The 18029-nt window shown below is 32.7% G+C and overlaps 1 protein-coding gene across 2 annotated transcripts in view; it reads left to right on the plus strand.

Moving 5' to 3' along the window:
* Window positions 1-18029, plus strand: part of RAB3GAP1 (RAB3 GTPase activating protein catalytic subunit 1) — a 96065-nt gene that overhangs the window by 52076 nt on the left and 25960 nt on the right. For both annotated transcript variants that reach the window (XM_051985784.1, XM_051985786.1), the window contains exons 9-11: window positions 3347-3428; window positions 4192-4260; window positions 6678-6751. In XM_051985784.1, coding sequence (XP_051841744.1) covers window positions 3347-3428; window positions 4192-4260; window positions 6678-6751 — 225 coding nt within the window. The remainder of the gene's footprint in view (window positions 1-3346; window positions 3429-4191; window positions 4261-6677; window positions 6752-18029) is intronic.

The raw sequence follows: 18029 nt of genomic DNA on the forward strand, positions 1-18029 counted from the left end.
GAAAGAAAAACTTACCTGTCAGAGATATATTCAGTGGATAAGATAAAAGCTTATAACCAAAAAAGGAATAGAAAGTCTCAAGGAAGATAAAATATTTTGATTACATAAAATTAAAATTTTTTTTGCAAACAAATCTAATAAAGTCTATATTGAAAAAATGTTTTCAGGGAATTTCTCTGATACAGGTCTCAATTCATAGATTTACAAAAAATGGATTCAAATTTAAAAGAAAAATAGCTGTTCTCCAATTAAAAAACTGTCTTAACAATATGAACAGGCAGTTCCTGAAGGCAGAAATCCCAGCTTTCTGAAACCATATTTTAGAAAACTCTCAATCATTACTAATTAAAGAAATGAAAATTTAAACCATTCTTAGATTTTATGTCTCAGACCTAGCAGAGTGCTAAAGATGACAACAAAGAAAGATGATAGACACATTGTCACCCTGTTAATGAAGCTGTGAATGGTCACAACTATTCTGGAAAATTATTTGAAATTATGTATAAAAAATTGCTAAATTGAGCGCATGCCCTTTGTCCTAACTTAATACTGCTAGCTTATACCCAAAATAGATCAAAAAATGCAAAATACTTTAAAAAATATAGCAACTCTATTTCTGTGGTCTCAAAAAGTACTGGAAGCTATGGGGATACCTATTAGTTAAGGAATAGCCAAATAAATTGTGGTTTATGAATTTGATGGGTATTCTGATCCTGTAAGAAATGAGGAAAAAGATCATTTCAAAAGGATATGGAAAGATTTATATGGCTTGATGCAGCTTGAAGTAAACAGAAAATTAAAAACTATAACATAAAAATGAAAAATTTTGAGGACTTATAAGCTAATGAAGAATAAGGCAAAACCAATAAGATAATTTACATGTTAATAACAATTTATAGGAATTGTAATTAGTACAATAACTATTCATGATTCCATTGAATTGATGATTAAACATGCTATCTATATATATATATTATAGAAATGTCAAATTTAGGGTGCAGAATAAGATGCTTGTTTTTGTATAGGACTGTTGAATTTGTTTTGCTTAACTATTTTTATTTTGATTTTTTCTTATTTGTGGGACTTTTTGATTTTCTTTTCTTTATAAGGAAGAGAAAATAGATTTGTGTTAGTTTTTTTAAGTTGAGAGATATAGGGAGGGTGTGGCATATGGTATACTTTTAAGATAAGATCATTGTATTTTTTGTTTTATTTAGCTGTTATGCTTTGTGACAAGAAATCTCTCATGAAGTAGGAGTAATCTGTAGTCATATGTAAATTAAAAATAAAACATTAATAAAATTTTTTAAAAAATAAAGAACTCAGGGGCAGTTAGGTGGTATAGTAGATAGAGCACCAGCTCTGAATTCAGGAGGACCTGAGTTCAAATGTGAATTCAGACATGTAACACTTTCTAGCTGTGTAACCTTAGGCAAGTTATTTAACCCCAATTGCCTCAGCAAAAAAATAAAAAATAAAAAAAAATAAAGAACCCACATTGAATGGCCTCAAATGTTACAGTAAAGTAAGAGATGAGCTATTCTGCTAAAAAAGAAAGGGGGGGGGTGCGCAATACAGGTGGTGGAGGATTGAGGAGAAAAGAGGCTTGCAAATGCTTTTGTGGGGAATGAGATAAAAAAATCAATGAAGGAAGAATAAAATAATTTATTTATTTTAGTGAGGGCCTAATTAAGTTGAATAATACTTCCCATCAAAATAGCTGGCCAAATAAAATACAAAACATATTTTCATTAGAAAGAATTTTTAAATCAAGGAAAACTTTTCTAAAGCTATATTTAGTTTGCTACCTTTTAGATTTTTGCATCTCTTAAAAATCTACATTTTGTGATAATTATTAATTGTTCCAATTGTTAATGTAATATAAAATAATGTAAAAATAAAGAAAATTAGATAAATTGCCTTTTAATAAATTCCTATGAACCAAGCAATAAATTAAGCTGCAGAAATTAACTGAATTAGAGGACTTCTTAACTTTAGTTATTCATTTAGTTATTTCTTCCATGACAATGGATGATTGTCAAAGATGATTTTTACCAAATCAGAATGTATCAAAACTAAACAGTAAGCTTTGATTTTAGGAGTTTACATTGCATTTCATATAATTACAAATTACACATAACTTTTGGTATTTAAAAAACAAGTAAATTCTCTTGATAAATATATTCAAAAGGATTAGATTCTTTTTATGTACGGAATATTTGTTATATGTCTTAAGGTTGACTCACTGAAATAGTGACCTTAGACTTTAAACCAATATGTAGAACTAGCAGTTACCTTTACAGTGGAAAAAATTTTATTTGTACTTTCAGTTATATTATTATACTCTGGGGTAGTTTTGTTTTGTTTTGTTTTGTTAATTTTGTTTCTTTGCCAGGCAGTTGGGGTTAGGTGACTTACCCAGGGTTTAAGTGGATTAAGTCACACATCTATTAAATGTTGTATTAAGTGTCTGAGGTCATATTTGAACTCAGGTCTTCCTTACTTTAGGGCGGGTGCTCTGAATACTGCACCATCTAACCCCACCCAATTATATTGTACTCTCAATCAGAAAATGTTTGTGTCTTCCTCGTTTTCATTACTAAAGAATGTTGATTTTGGTTTGATTCTTTATAAAACATTCTACAAGAGAAGTGTTCGGTTCTGCACACATATATTGTATCTAGGATATACTGTAACCTATTTAGCATATAAAAGACTGCTTGCCATCTGGGGGAGGGAGGGGAAAAATTGGCACAGAAGTGAGTACAAGGGATAATGCTGTAAAAAATTACCCTGGCATGGATTCTGTCAATAAAAAGTTTAAAAAAATAAAAAAAAATTAAAAAAAAGAAAGAGAATAAAAAAATAAAAATAAAACATTCTAAAATGAAATAGTATGAATAAAGTCTTTTAAAGGTAGGTTGGTAACACAGTAGTAGTAGACCTGGAATCAGGAATATGTAAGTTCCATCCACCCTTAGCCATTTACTAGCTAGATTACCCTGTACAAATCACATAAACTTTGCCTCACTTTTCTCCTTTGAAAAGTGAGCATAATTATAGCACTTACCACCCAGGTTGTTATGAGGATCAAATGAGATAATATTGTAAAGCATTTAATACCTAATCAAATAGATTATTTGGGTTATCTTATAGTGTTGAAGCCTAAAGTACTTGTAGGCTAGGGTATGATTTTAGATTATCGTGTATACCTAAATAATCTTATATTGTAGAAATAGAACATTTGTCTTTTAAAGACTTAATTTAAATTACCTGTTTCCTATCTCTCCATACTTAATTAAATCCCATATTATGGACATTTTTTTTTTTTTTTTGTTAAAATCAGATATAGATGCCATTGTTGGAGGAGAAGTTGGAGGCTTAGAATTTGGGAAGTTACCATTTGGTGCCTGTGAAGATCCAATTAGGTAAAAATATGTCCTAACCATTTAAATTTTACTTCCAAACCAAAATGTTTAATCAATGTCATTAGGTTCTCTCTGGGTGACACTGCCACCTACTGGAATGAGTAATGTCCTAGGAATAGTCATCTGAGATTCTGGTTACATTGGATTTTTGTGATAATTGAGAAGTTGTTATTTAATATTTAAGAGATTTCTGTAATAATTCAGTGATTATGTTTTATACTAGCAATACAGGCATAAAGACAGATTTGAAGTTCTTTTAAATGGTTCATACTTTTGGATATTACCTTTGAAAAGGAAGGCTTAGCAGTCACTTAACCAAAGAGGTATATATTTTTTAATGATATGGAGAGTGACCAATAGTATTTTAGTAATAATGAAAGGAACTATTTCTAAAAAAGTTGTTTTGTTTTGAATGTAACAGTGATGAGATTTAGAAATAACATGACAATAAAGAAGTAGTAATTAAAGAGAAAGAAGGAGAAAACACAGTGAGGAAAGGAAGTATAGATACTTTATGAGAAGCAAAAATGGTATAGGTAAGATGATTTTTCTAAGCTTCTTCTACTCTACTTTTCTCAAGATGTTATAGATAACCATCCAGACCTGAGATAATAAAGAATTGGATAGAATATATGGGAATTTAGACCAAAAGTTGAACTCGAAAAGAACAAATTTAATGGCTATAAGCATTTAGTAGCTCACACAGTGATAAATCTGAAATCTTGTATAACTTCTGTTTATTGACTTTTTAAATTTATTTTAGTGAACTCCATTTAGCAACTACATGGCCTCACCTTACTGAAGGAATCATTGTGGATAATGATGTTTACTCGTAAGTGTGTTCATATTAATGAATTAAGCCTAAATACTGTAATATTAAAATTAATTGCCATATATTTTTACCAGTTCATTTTTTCTATATTTCTTTTTATTTTAGAATTGATCAAATCAGTGCAACCACCAGATAATATTGTTCAATGATCCTTTGATTGTCATTATCCATTAAGACATACTTGCAAAAGTATGTCTTTTACCCTATTTTCCTTTTGCCCTATTTAGATGCTAACTTCATACACCCTTTTTAGAGTCCAAAAAAAAAAAAAAAAAGATTCTCAGATGCTTCTCTTTATGAATTATATTGTATGATGGGATCAAAACTCAAAGTACTATATGTCTTTCTGTGTGATATATAACCTGAGTGAGATATGTAATCATTCATAAAAAATTAGCTTAGTAGTCCATAGACAAAAAACCAAGTGAATGAAGAATGTATCATACTTAGCTTATAAGAGGCAGTTGGATGAGCAGCCCAATAAACTAGTACATAAATACAAATATCTTGAACTGGTATTAAAGATGAATAATGACACTGGGCCCAGAAAAGAATAGAAGCAGAGGGACAGACTGGAATGCATTTGGGAAGTTAAAAAATGTTCCCTAACACAATGCCCCTTTAAAAAAAAATCTGTTTTCCTTCCGATTCTTTATGACTATAAATCACAAAGCATGATGATCCCTGAAGAACAATCAAAATCAAAGGTGATATAGAAGCATGTGGTAAGCATAAGGCTTCAAAATATTGTTAATAGTGACTAGAATAAAAGATAAAATACAAAAAATGTATAATCTAAAAAGCAAATGACCCTTTAAGTGAAAACACAGAAATAATGAATTGGGCAGGCCCAATAATTACTACTAAAACACTATTCAGTGTTTTAGAAAAATAACTAAAGGGTGAATTCCAGCAAATAAGGCAGATTATTTTGAAATAGAAATTTTGGAAGATTTATGGGAAGATATTTGTTGACTGTGATATATTAATTATTACTATTTCTTTTATCTATATTGACTGTTCTGTATTATAATTGACTTTGCATTATTTTAAAATAAATAGTTGTGTTTAAGATTTAATAGTGTCATCATTATAAATGGCTAGTCATGTGTAAATGGAATTGCATGGTTGGGGGTTCGAGAGGCTAAGATCTTAGAGGTGAGTAGAGTATTATATTCTCTCATAGCAGTCTTATTTCTGTAACCTTAAGAGAGTGGACACTAGTCCAGAGAGTGACCCTCATTCCATGAGAAAAATTCCAGACTAGGCATGTCATGAAGCTGTTAAATATAAAAAAATTAATTATTTATGGAAATTGAATTTGTTTTGGGAACAGGGGGAAATTGCCTAAAAAGAAATCTGGGTTGCACAAGAAACTATGAAGTGACAGTGATTATTAGAATGTTTTGGAATAGTATCAAGACATATATGGAATTCTATGATAAACCAAATGTAATATCTAGTCCAGTGATGTAGAAAACTAATTGAAAATTATGGGAAGGATTTTTCTGGAAAGGATGTGCTTAAAGAGGAAGACCGTTTGTTTCAATGACTTTGGTGGTTTTTGCAAGAGGTAGAATGCTTCTGCACATTTTTGGATTGCCTTTTTGATAGCAATATAAAGATATATGGCATGCAGAATGTTACTGGATAGACCTGGTTGTCTTTGCTTTTTTGGTCATCCTTAAAGATGGTAATTCATCATAGAAGATACAGTGGTAATACAAAGAGGAGTTATTTTGGAATTTTAATTCTGAAGACCTAAATTCATATCCTGGCTCTGCTACTTACTAATTATGGGACTAAGAATTCACTTCACCTCAAGGAACCTCAGTTTCCTTAATATATAATTCATCTCAGAGGTTGTTGGGATAAAAATGCTTTTATAAACTTTAAAATATGATGTAATGTGGACTATCCAAAAATTATCTAAATACATAAAATTATATGGTGGCTATTCTGACTTTAATGGATTACTTGTTTTCTAACATCATGACGTAAAAAGAACTGTGATATTATCTTTTTGGGAATTCTAGATTGATCAATTCCAACTATCTAAAACAGTCCTTTAAGTTCAAAAAGATTAAGTGATTTCCTATGATTAGCTAAGGTTTTAACCTTGAGATTTGAATTAAGATTTTTCTGACTTTTAAGTCTAGCACTCATCATCATTATTGTGATTCCACCATACTTTTTTATAGTTTTTTAGCCTTTAAGCTTAAGCATGATTGTGTGCCATATTTCCCTCCCCCGCTTTTTCTTAGCTAAATAGCATATATTTTATATGTTAAATTACTAATGAAATTAAGAAAATTATTGGCGTGTGTATTTTTCTACTTAATATGTCACTGAACTGAATTTGGATATGTTTTTTGAATTCTTAAGATGATCATAATTAGTATATTTTGCGTTTTTAGGGATCTGGATCCTATTCAAGCTCCTCATTGGTCTGTGAGGGTTCGAAAAGCTGATAATCCCCAATGTTTGCTAGGTAAGAAATTTTGCTTTCTTTATTGATTTTTTCCTTTAATCTCCCATCTTCTAAACCTAGAACCTTGGAATCATCTTAAATTCCTTTTTTGAACAAATCAAACTGTAGCCATTTAAGAAAAAAAAAAGTCATCTTAATAAGCACTTAAAAACCAGTTAAATAAACATAAAATAAAGAAGAAAATTTTACATGTGCCCTTAACATTCAACAAAGGATAACCAAATTAATTAAAAATAAAAATAAAGCAAAAAATGCTAAAGTTCTGCTGCTTTGTTTGTTTGTTTGTTTTTCCTTTTTTCTTTATGGTGGTTTTAAATTTCCATAGAGTTCTGGCCCAATTGAACTTTCATTCTATTATGTATTTTCCCCCACATTCTCTTATATGCTTCAAATTTAATCCTTTTCAAAGTCCTATAACATTCCATCACATTAATGTACCAATATGCCATTAGACATAGAAGTTGTTTCCAAGGTTTTACTACAAATACAGAAATTATGCATTTTTGTACAGATTTCTGTATTTTCATACAGATAGGCCGTTGTTTCTTTTTTTTTCTTCCTCCTTTCTTTCTTTCTTTTCTTTCTTTCTTTTTTTTTCTTTCTTTCTTTCTTTCTTTCTTTCTTTCTTTCTTTCTTTCTTTCTTTCTTTTTTTTTCTTTCTTTCTTTCTTTCTTTCTTTCTTTCTTTCTTTCTTTCTTTCTTTCCTTCCTTCCTTCCTTCCTTCCTTCCTTCCTTTTTTCTTTTCTTCTTTCTTTCTATCTTTCTTTCTTTTTTTTTCTTTCTTTCTTTCTTTCTCTCTCTCTTTCTCTCTTTCTTTCTTTCTCTCTTTCTCTTCCTCTTCCTTTCTTTCCCTCTTCCTCTTCCTCTTCCTCTTCCTCTTCCTCTTCCTCTTCCTCTTTCTCTTTCTCTTCTCTTCTCTTCTCTTCTCTTCTCTTCTCTTCTCTTCTCTTCTCTTCTCTTCTCTTCTCTTCTCTTCTCTTCTCTTCTCTTCTCTTCTCTTCTCTTCTCTTCTCTTCTCTTCTTTCTTGATATTTTGGAATAAAGTCCTAGAAGTGGAATAGCTGGGACAAAAGGATATGATTCACTTTGATTTTATATATAGTCATGTTGTTCTCCAAAATGATTATACCAGTCACAATCCTACTGGTATTGTAACAGAATGTTTATTTACATATAGCCCCATCAACATTGCATTTTATAATTTGTTGCTATTTTTATTGTGATAGCCTTGTGTATCAGTTTTTCCATATGAATTTATGATTAATTCATTGGTATATTTTATTGTAATGTTATTAAATTTCTAAGTTAACTTGGCAAATATTAGTACATTTTTCAGTCTTTCAGATTACATGTAAAAACAGTTTTTAATTTTTAAAAAAATTTTAGTTCCAAATTCTCTCTCCCTTTCTGTTCTTCCACTCCCCAAGATGGCAAATAATTGATTACATGTCTACAACCATATAAAACATTTCCATATTTGCCATGTTGAAAAAAAAATAAAGCCACTTCCCCAAATCCCCCAATTATAGAAAGTTTATAGAAAAAAGAAGCATGTTTTGAACTGCATTCAGATCCATCATTCTTTCTCTGGAGGTAGATAGCATTTTTCATCATAAATCCTTCAGAATTGTCTTGGATCAATCACTGCATTGCTGAGAATAGCTAAGTCATTCACAGTTGATTATAATACAATATTGCTACTACTTTGTACAATGTTCTCTTGGTACTATTCATTTTACTTTACATCAGTTTATATAACCTTTTCAGTTTTGTTTTGTTTTTTTAAGCCACCTGGTTGTCATTTCTTAAAGCAAAATAGTTATTAGAAGGATAATTGCTAGGGTATTGATCTCTAAGCCTATCCAAACTGTGAATCATTGGTTGCTGAATAAGGTGAGCCATGTACCGATAAGGAGGCTTAGTGATAAAATGATGAATACACAGGGGGACATTAGTATTGGAAGAGTGTGAACCAACATTTTTGGGGTATGGGCCCGATAGCTTATTTAGCTGACTTTATACTAGGATGTGGTATAGAGGGAGCATAAAGGATTTTGAATTCTTTGGTATAGGTTCAAGTCCTATTATCCTAGAAATAGAAAAAACCCCTGTTTTTTATCCTATCAAGATAATTCTTTTGTCAGACATATTTCTATATTTGTGAGGGGATGCATGATAGGGCAATAGGTAAAGAGATGAATCATAAATATAGTGCTAATGTCATTGGTAGAAAGTTTTTTCATAGTAGTGTATTAATTGGTTGTAGCAAAAGCAGGGGTAGGAGGCTCGGACTCATAGAAAGGCTATGTGGTAAGAAGTAGTGTTTTTAGTATGAAGGAGATAGAGTTGATGTGAGTGAGGTTGGGGGTAAGGGAACATCCTATGAATAGGATAGTTGTGATGGCATTTATGGCAATGATGTTTGCATACTCTGCTAGGAAGAATATGGCAAATGGGCCAGTTGTGTATTCTACATGGAAGCCTGATACTAGTTCACATTCTCCTTTGGTTAGGTCGAATGGTGCTCGGTTAGTTTCTGCTAGAGTAAAGATGTACCATATTATGGCAAGGGGTCAAGTTGTAATGATTAGTCATCTGTTTTTTTGAGTTGTTGAAAGTGTTTTTAGGGTGAAGGATCCGTTAATTAGTATGATTGAGAGAAGAATAATGGTTAGTGTTATTTCGTATGAGATTGTTTGTGCGACTGCTCGTAAGGCTCCGATTAGGGCATACTTTGAGTTTGATGCTCATCCTGATCATTGAATTGAGTACACTGATAGCCCAGATGGTGATAGGAGGAAGAGAAGACCTAAGTTATTTCATCATAATCATATACCATAACTTGTTCAGCTATAGGTCCTTTTCCTTGATCTCTTTGGGATACAGACCTGGCATTGGTACACCTGGGACAAAGATATACACTTTTGCAGCTCTTTAGGCACAGTTCCAACTTGCTCTCCAGGATGGTTGAAACAGTTTATAATTCCATTGCATTATTATCCCTATTTTTCCATATCCCCCACAACATTTATTATTTTTCTTTTCTGTCATATAAGTCCATCAGATTGGTGAGAAATTGTAACTCAGATTTGTTTTAATTTGCAATATGATTTAGAGAATTTTATCCCACAGGTGATTGAAGTTAGTTTTGATTTCTTCAGAAAACTGCCTGTTTATAGTCTTTGGCCATTTATAAATTGGGGAATGAGTCCTAAGAAATTTGATTCTGTTCTTTATATATTTGAGAAATTAGATTTTTATAAGAGAAATTTACTAAAAATTTTTTTTACAGTTTCCTGCTTTCCTTCTAATCTTGTTTACCTTGGTCATATGTTTGTGCACAGCCTTTTTAATTTAATGTAACCAAAGCTACCCATTTAAATCCCCCTATCATTTGGTTAAAACTCTTCCCTTGTCTGTATGTCTCACAGGTAAAATGTTCCATGTCCCCCTTATTCTTTCTGTTTTAGTTTCAAGTTATTTGTTTTTGCCAGTTCTAGAAAATTTTTCTTTTATTTTCTAGGATATGATACTCAAATTCTTTTGTATTTTTGCCTTAAATTTTCTGTTATGTCAGCAATCTTGATATTGCTACATTTTGATCTTTTCTCTAGGTCTTGTCACTTGGATCTATGTGTTTTTCAATAATTTGTATAATTGAAATATTTTTGAGTTGTTATTTCATCTTCTTTGCCTCATGTACAATTCCATTGTCCACTGAAGGCCTGTTAATTGATTACATCAGTATATATTTTTTGAAATTTCCTATTGGTTATTTTGGGGGGTTTTCCTAGTCTTTTAAAACATTTCAAACTTTCCTTCAGTTTCCTCCTGTTATTTTAAAATATTGGATATCTCTATATAGTATTTGTTAGGTACTATACCTAATATGTTAGGTATAGTATACCTTTATGTAAGCATATATATATATATATATATATATATATACCTAACTGTATGTTAGGTACTTATACCCTAAGTAGCTAGGGTATAAACAACATTTTTGTGTATTAAATAACTCAAACTTACTTGAAAGAATTCTGTGACAAATCTTTTGAAGTGCAAATTATGCTCACAAACTTATGTGTGTATGTGTAGATTTTTTAGCACTAAAATCTTTTTAAACTAGGTGATATCTGTATATATTATCTTGGTACAAATATAGATTGACTCTAAATTTGGGAACACCTTTTATGCTCATTGCATTTTAGACATAGGCAGTACACATACACAGACATATACACACATATGTAGAGCATCCTTACTTGTTCTAGAGTTACCTTCTGTCACAGCAGTACTAATATCTGCAAGTGAAACTCATGAGACAAAGTACAAATTTAGTTGAAAGGAGGATTTGTGGGAATGCCTCTCAATTCTTAACATTTTTTTCAACCTCAGTAATAGGAGGTACAAGGAAGAATTGATAAGCTTTGAAAAGAGCTGCTGCTTTTCTTTGAGATTTTAGGAAAACAGGTAATTTTTCCAAAATTTTCCAAACTTGATACTAATCACAATTAAAGGGTAAATTCCATATACAAACCAGATTTGGTGGGGATATTTAAGTGTGTGTGTGTGTGTGTGTGTGTGTGTGTGTGTGTGTGTATGTGTGCGTATTGGCAGGTGAGCTGATTTCCCATTTCTTTCCAATGAAGGAAAATAAATGGCAGATAATGAGCTGTTCAACTAAGTGTAAAGACATGTGAAAAAGTTTCTTGCTTGAATTGGAATGAATAACTTCTATTTGCTTACTAAAGATTGGTTACTTGCTCATTGTCCTCAAAAAACTAGGTTGCTCATTTTGCAGCTCTTCAGGCAGGAGGCAGCAGCTGGGGGAGAATTCAGCTCCTGAAAAGGAATCACTCTTCATCTCTTGGAGGAAGGCGAGCAGTTCTTAAAACCGCTAGGGCATCCAACAGCCGAAGCGTTCCCTCAGCATGATATGTTCAGCACACACACCAGGAAGCGGTTTGGAGAGTAAAGTCGTTCAAGACAGGCATCTGAGTCACATGTTCTCCAGAGAGAAATTGATATAGAGCAGTGACATTCAATATAAGAATCAATTTCAATAACAGAACCTACTAGCAGTAGAGAAGAGAACTGACCAAAAATTAAGAAGGAAAGTAGTCCTGGCAGTTAGGAGCTGTGAAGAGAAAAAGACTCAGGAGAGACTTGTCTTAATGTGCTTAGTTGACAAGCTTGCCAGCAGAGATCCAGTGCCCTGGAGGGAACAATAGGAAGACTGTAAGAAAAGAAGTGATCTGTATAGGACCAGAAATACAAGCTACCTTGGCCACATGTATTTTCTGATGTGTGCCTCAGTGATTGTATTTGTGGGAAAGTGCATGGCAAGGTTTATGGACACAGTAGTTTTGTGGCAACCATTCTCATTGTGCCATGTTAATAGATGTCCAGTGACCAACTATTAAATCTCTAGTGGAGATTTGTAAACTATAGTTTTATGATATTTATACTGTAGGTATATACCATAATATTCCTTTACATCTGTGAGAGTATTTGTCCTTTGGAGGGACTCAAACCAGGAATACAGTTTTGTTAAGAGGAATAATGATAACATTTATTTGCTAGGATTATTCTGAAAATAAAATAAAATAAAATAATATGATATCTTCTGCAAACTTTAAAGTGTTACATAAATGCTTTGTTGTTGTTAGTCATGTTCAACTCTTTGTGACCCCATTGGGGTTTTCTTGGCAGACAGTGAAATGGGCTGCCATTTTCTTTTCCTACTCATTTTACAGATGAAGAAACTAAGGCAAACAACGTTAAGTGACTTGTCCCAAATCACACAGCTTGTGTCTGAGGCCAGAATAGAATTCATGAAGATGAGTTTTCCTGATTCTGACCCTAGTGCTCTATCCACTGTGTGATCCAGATAACCCATATAAATACTAACTTTTCTTTTTGTTATAATAGGCAATAAACTTGTTTTCACCATAAATCGTTTCCTTTCCTATTCTTTCCATGTTCTGGATGTTACTGAGACTTCTGATTCCTTATGCATGACACAGCCTTCTAGACCTACCTTTACAGTGCTGGCTGCTCATTCTCAAAATATAGGTTGGGCCATGTGTCATCCTCCTATTCAGGAAATTTCAGTGATTTCCTGTTTCCTCCATGATCAAATGTAAAATTGTTTGCTGTCCAAAGCCCTTCTTAACTTAATCCCACTTGTCATTCCTTTCCAGTTTTCTTTTCCTTGTTCCCTGAATAAGAAATTCTATCTCGTGTCTGAGATCATTTGCACTGAATCTCCTTCATGCCAGGATTGCTCTTTCTCTGGCTTCTTTGGTTTTGTGCATGTCTCAGTTATAGTCTCACCTCCTACAGGAAGCCTTTTCTAGTCCTTAATTTTAGTACATTTTTTCTGTTGGTTATTTCCTGTTTATCTTTTGTATGATTTACATATATATTTGTTTATGTCTCCCCCATTAAACTGTGAACTCCTAGAGGGCCAGGGCATTGTCTTTTTCCTCTCTTTGTATCCTCCCTGTTTAGCAGAGTGCCTGGTATATAGTAAGTGATTAATAAATGTTTTTTGACTGACTTTAAGATATCCCTAATTTTCTCTTGTTGCCTTAAAAAAAAGCTTTATTGTTACCTGATGTTTTTATGTCTTATATATTATTTTCAAGTACCATCTAAGTAAGCCCAGCCTTGTAACAAAGAAATAGTTAAACAAAACAACTTTATGCCACATTCGACACCTATAATTTTATACCTCTCTCCTGAAAGGAAGAGTTGGCATTACCTTTTTTTACACTATTACTCAATCTTCAGCTTTTTTTTTTAGTGGTTCTGAATTTCTCAAGTATCATAATTTCATTTAGAACAGTAATATTCCTTTATATTCTTACACCATAGTATTATGTGTGTTTATAAACAAAAAATGCTTTTATTGGGTGTTTTGAAAACAATATTCTTTATGAATCTAGCTATTACTATTACCTGTCCTTTAAGTTCTAGGTCTGATTCTTGTTTGCTTTCTCACTCCTTTTAGTTGTCTTAGCATTTTGTGTGATCTCTAAGTTTTGTTTGTGTCTTTGTGTATGTATATTTATGTATATATATACATATATATATTACTAGATTGCAAATTTCTTGTGGCCAGAGATCATGTTGCAGTTATATTTGTACTCAGTGAATAATACAGCTATCCAGCAAATTTCAATTTGCATAATAACAAAAATTCCTGAAAAATAAGTAGCCTTTTTTACTCTGTAATGCTAAATATCTCCTTTATAACAGTAATGTTCTTAAGGGTTAAAGGACAAGTTACTTGTTCACCTGGTTAATTTCAAAATGTTGCCAGTTATTGTAATTAGTAGTCCTGAAAAAAATTTATTTGGTAAAATAGATAGGTAAAATAGATAGATAGCTATAGATAAATAAGACACACATGTACACATATATGTATATACCAATGTTTGCTACTTGTTTCATTTCTTTCATTTGGCAGTAAAGGTTTTTCTTTTTTTGAAATTCAGTATTTTATTTTCCCCCAATTACATGTAAAAACAATTGGCAACATTCATTTTAAAAATAGTGTTCCAAATTTTCTTCTACCCTTCCCTCATCCCTCATTGAGAAGAAAAGGCCATTTGATTTAGCTTATATATATAATGCAAAACATAGTTCCCTATTAATCAAGTTATAAAAGAAAACATAGACAAAAATAAAAACCCAAGAAAAATGAAGTTAAAAAAAGAGTTCTTTGATTTGTACTCATATTCCATCAGTTCTCTCTCTGAGATTGGATAGTATTTTTCATGATAAGCCCTTCAGAGTTATCTAGGATCAGTACATTTCTTAGAATAGTTAAGTTAGTCATAGTTGGTCATCTTACAATGTTGTTCTTGGTTCTACTCACTTTACTTTGCATCAGTTCATGCAAATCTCTCCAGATTTTTCTGACAGCATCTAGCTTATCATTTCTTACATCACAATAATATTCTATCACAATCATATACCACAAATTGTTGGGTCATTCCCCAATTGTTAGATAGCCCCTCAATTTCTAATTCTTTGCTACCAGAAAAGAACTGTTATAGATAGTGGGGCAAATTGCTCTTGACAATAATTGAATCAGTTACAAATCCATCAATGATGCATTAGTGTCTCAGTTTTACCCCAACCCCTTTGTCATTTTCAGTCCTATTAGTCAATCTAATAGATGTGAGGTAGTATTTCAATATTGTTTTAATTTGCATTTCTCCAATCACTAGTGATTTAGAGCATTTTTCATATGACTATAGATAGCTTTGATTACTTCATCGAAAAACTGTGTATATTTTTAAAAAATCATCATTTGTCAGTTTAGGAATAACTCTTATTTTTATAAATTTGAGTCAGTTCTCTATATATTTGAAAGACAAGGCTTTATCAGAGAAATTTGCTTCAAAATTTTTTTCATAGTTATGATGACTGTTTCCCACCATCCTATTTCCCCTCTGTTCTGTTCTTTCTCTCCTTTCACCCTGTCCCTTCTCAAAAATGTTATTTGCCTTTCCCAATCCACCCTTCTTTCTATGAGTGTCTCTCCCCAACTATTTCTCTTATTCTCTTCTCCTTCTGTTTTTCTTTTAGGGTGAGATAGATATTGAGTGTATATATATCTTCCTTCTTTGAGCCAATTCCAATGAGAGTAAGGTTCAAGTATTCCCCTCCACCTCCCCACTTCTTTCCCTTTGCTGTAATAGTGCTTTCTTACTTAAATTTTTTGTGTGAGATAATTTACCCCATTGTATCTCTCCCTTTCTCTTGCTCCCAGTGCATTCCTTTCTCAACCTTTTTATTTTTAAGATACTATCCCATCAAAGTGGATTTCTCTGACAAAGAGACTTAACTGAGTTTCATTGGATAAATGATGGACAGAAACAGCTACACCCAAAGAAGGAATACTGGGAAATGAATGTGAACTATTTGATTTTTGATTTTCTTCCTGAGTTATTTTTACCTTCTGAATCCAATTCTCCCTGTGCAGCGGGAGAACTGTTCGGTTCTGCAAATATGTATTGTATCTAGGATATACTGCAACATATTTAACATATATAGGACTGCTTGCCATCTTGGGGGGGGGGGAGGAGGGAGGGAGGGGAAAAAACGAAACATAAGTGATTGCAAGGGATAATGCTGTGTAAAAATTATCCTGGCATGGATTCTGTCAATACAAAGTTATTATTAAATAAAATTAAATTAAAAAAAAAAAGATACTATCCCATCATATTCAACTCAAACCTGTGTTCTCTCTCTCTAAATATACATCTACTCTCTGTTTTTCTGTCTGTTTCTCTCTTTGTCTCTCTGTCTCTCCCTGTTTCCTCTATCTCTCCATCTCTGTCTCTGTTTCTCTCTGTGTGTCTCTCTCTATTTCTGTCTCTGTCTCTCTCTCTCTCTTCCTTCTCCTCCCCAATATACCAATATATTGGGTATCATTACCCAAATAATGAGAAAATCACCTTCCCATGTTGGAGTATAAATAGTTTAACATTAAGTCCCTTGTGATTTTCTTTTCCTGTTTACCTTTTTGTGCTCCTCTTGAATCTTCTATTTGGAAGAAATATTTTTCTATTCAGCTTTGATTTTTTTTTATCAGAAATGCTTGAAAACCTTCTTTTTCATTGAATGTTCATTTTTTCTCTGAAGGATTATATTCATTTTTGCTGGATTGGTGGTTCTTGGTTATAATCCTAGCTCCTTTGCCCTCCAGAATATCTTTTCTAAGTTCTCCAATCCTTTCATGTTGATGCTGCTATATCTTTTATTATGTTAACTGGCTCCACAGTAATTGTGTTTTCCAAGTCATTTGTTTTTCTAATATTTCACATTGTTTTCTGTTTTTTTTGTTTTGTTTTTTGTTTTGTTTTATTTTTTACCCTTTTTTGTTATATTGTTTCTTGATTTCTCATTAGTTTCCATGTGCTCAGTTCTAATTTTTAAGGAATTATTTTCTTCATTGATGTTTTTTGTCTCCTTTTCCATTTGGCCAATTCTGATTTTCAAGGTATTCTTCTCTTTGTTAGATTTGTTCTGTTTTTTAAGGAGTTATTTTTTTCTGTATTTTTTTTGTGCTTCTTTTTACCAAGCTTATTGACTTTTTCCCTATGATTTTTCTTGCATCACTCTCATTTCTCTTCCTAATTTTTCTTCTTCCTCTCTTAATTGATTTTTCAGTCCACTTTGAGCTTGTCCATATTTTTCTTAGAGGCTTTGGATGTAGGAATTTTGACATTGCTGTCTTCTTATGAGTATATATTTTGATCTTTGTCACCATAGCAATTTTCTGTGATTGGAATTTTTATTTTGTTATTGGCTCATTTTTCCAGCCTACTTCTTGACTTCTAATTCTTTGATAAAGTAGGCCTCTGCTTCCAGAGTGTAGGATGTACTGTCTCTTCAGGGAACAATGTCACTTTACAGGTTTATGCAGTGTTTAGAGAGATGCTACTAGAGACCTGTAAGTTTTCAGTTTTTCCAAGGTGGTAGTATCTAAAGAGAGCTGTGTTTACTCCTCTTCTACACTCTGGTTTGTGACTACAACTTTTCTTTTCTGTCTTGGAACTGTGATGAGAGACCCTGCTCTACTGTGTACCATCAGCTCTGATTTGCTAGTGCTCCTTGACCCAGGACTGCCACCTAGGAGTGCAATTGGAATCTGATTATGGGCGAAGCAAGGGAGCCCTGCCTCTACTACTGTAATGTCCTTCTGGAAGGCCCCACATTGAGCGCCAAAATGTAATGTCCAGACTAGCTCTCTGGAGGATCTTGGAACCAGCCTTCGTCTTAGTGGAGGAGTGAAGTAGACAGGAGGATGGTCAAAGAGGGAATGTCTCATTTCCAGTCCTCTCAGCCCTTAAATACCTCAGTATGATTCATCATTACAGCAAACCTTAAGTATATGTGAACTAGAGAACCATTATATCATCAATCACACTAAGTAAACACCCTGTTGTAAGTATCCTTGCTTCAAGTATACTTTTCCAGAGTTTCAGCCCTCTACACAGCACCAGCCAAGAGATCCTTGTATCTTTGTGAGCAGTTGTTTGGCCCCCTTCCTGTCTGTGAGTTGAGAGCTCAGAAGCAGCCACTGTGGCTGATGATCATTCACTCCCAAGGCTGCTTCTGGCTTGTTGGGGTTGATCTGAGTTATTGGGACCTATACTTGGACTGTGCTCACTCCAGTGAGATAGACCTTTCCTGACAAATTTTTAAGTTATCTTGGGCTGGAAAATTGTGTCATCCTAGTTCAAGTGAGTCCCTG

Source organism: Antechinus flavipes, chromosome 3 (assembly GCF_016432865.1).
Source record: "Antechinus flavipes isolate AdamAnt ecotype Samford, QLD, Australia chromosome 3, AdamAnt_v2, whole genome shotgun sequence".
In the NCBI taxonomy this organism is placed as follows: Eukaryota; Metazoa; Chordata; class Mammalia; order Dasyuromorphia; family Dasyuridae; genus Antechinus; species Antechinus flavipes.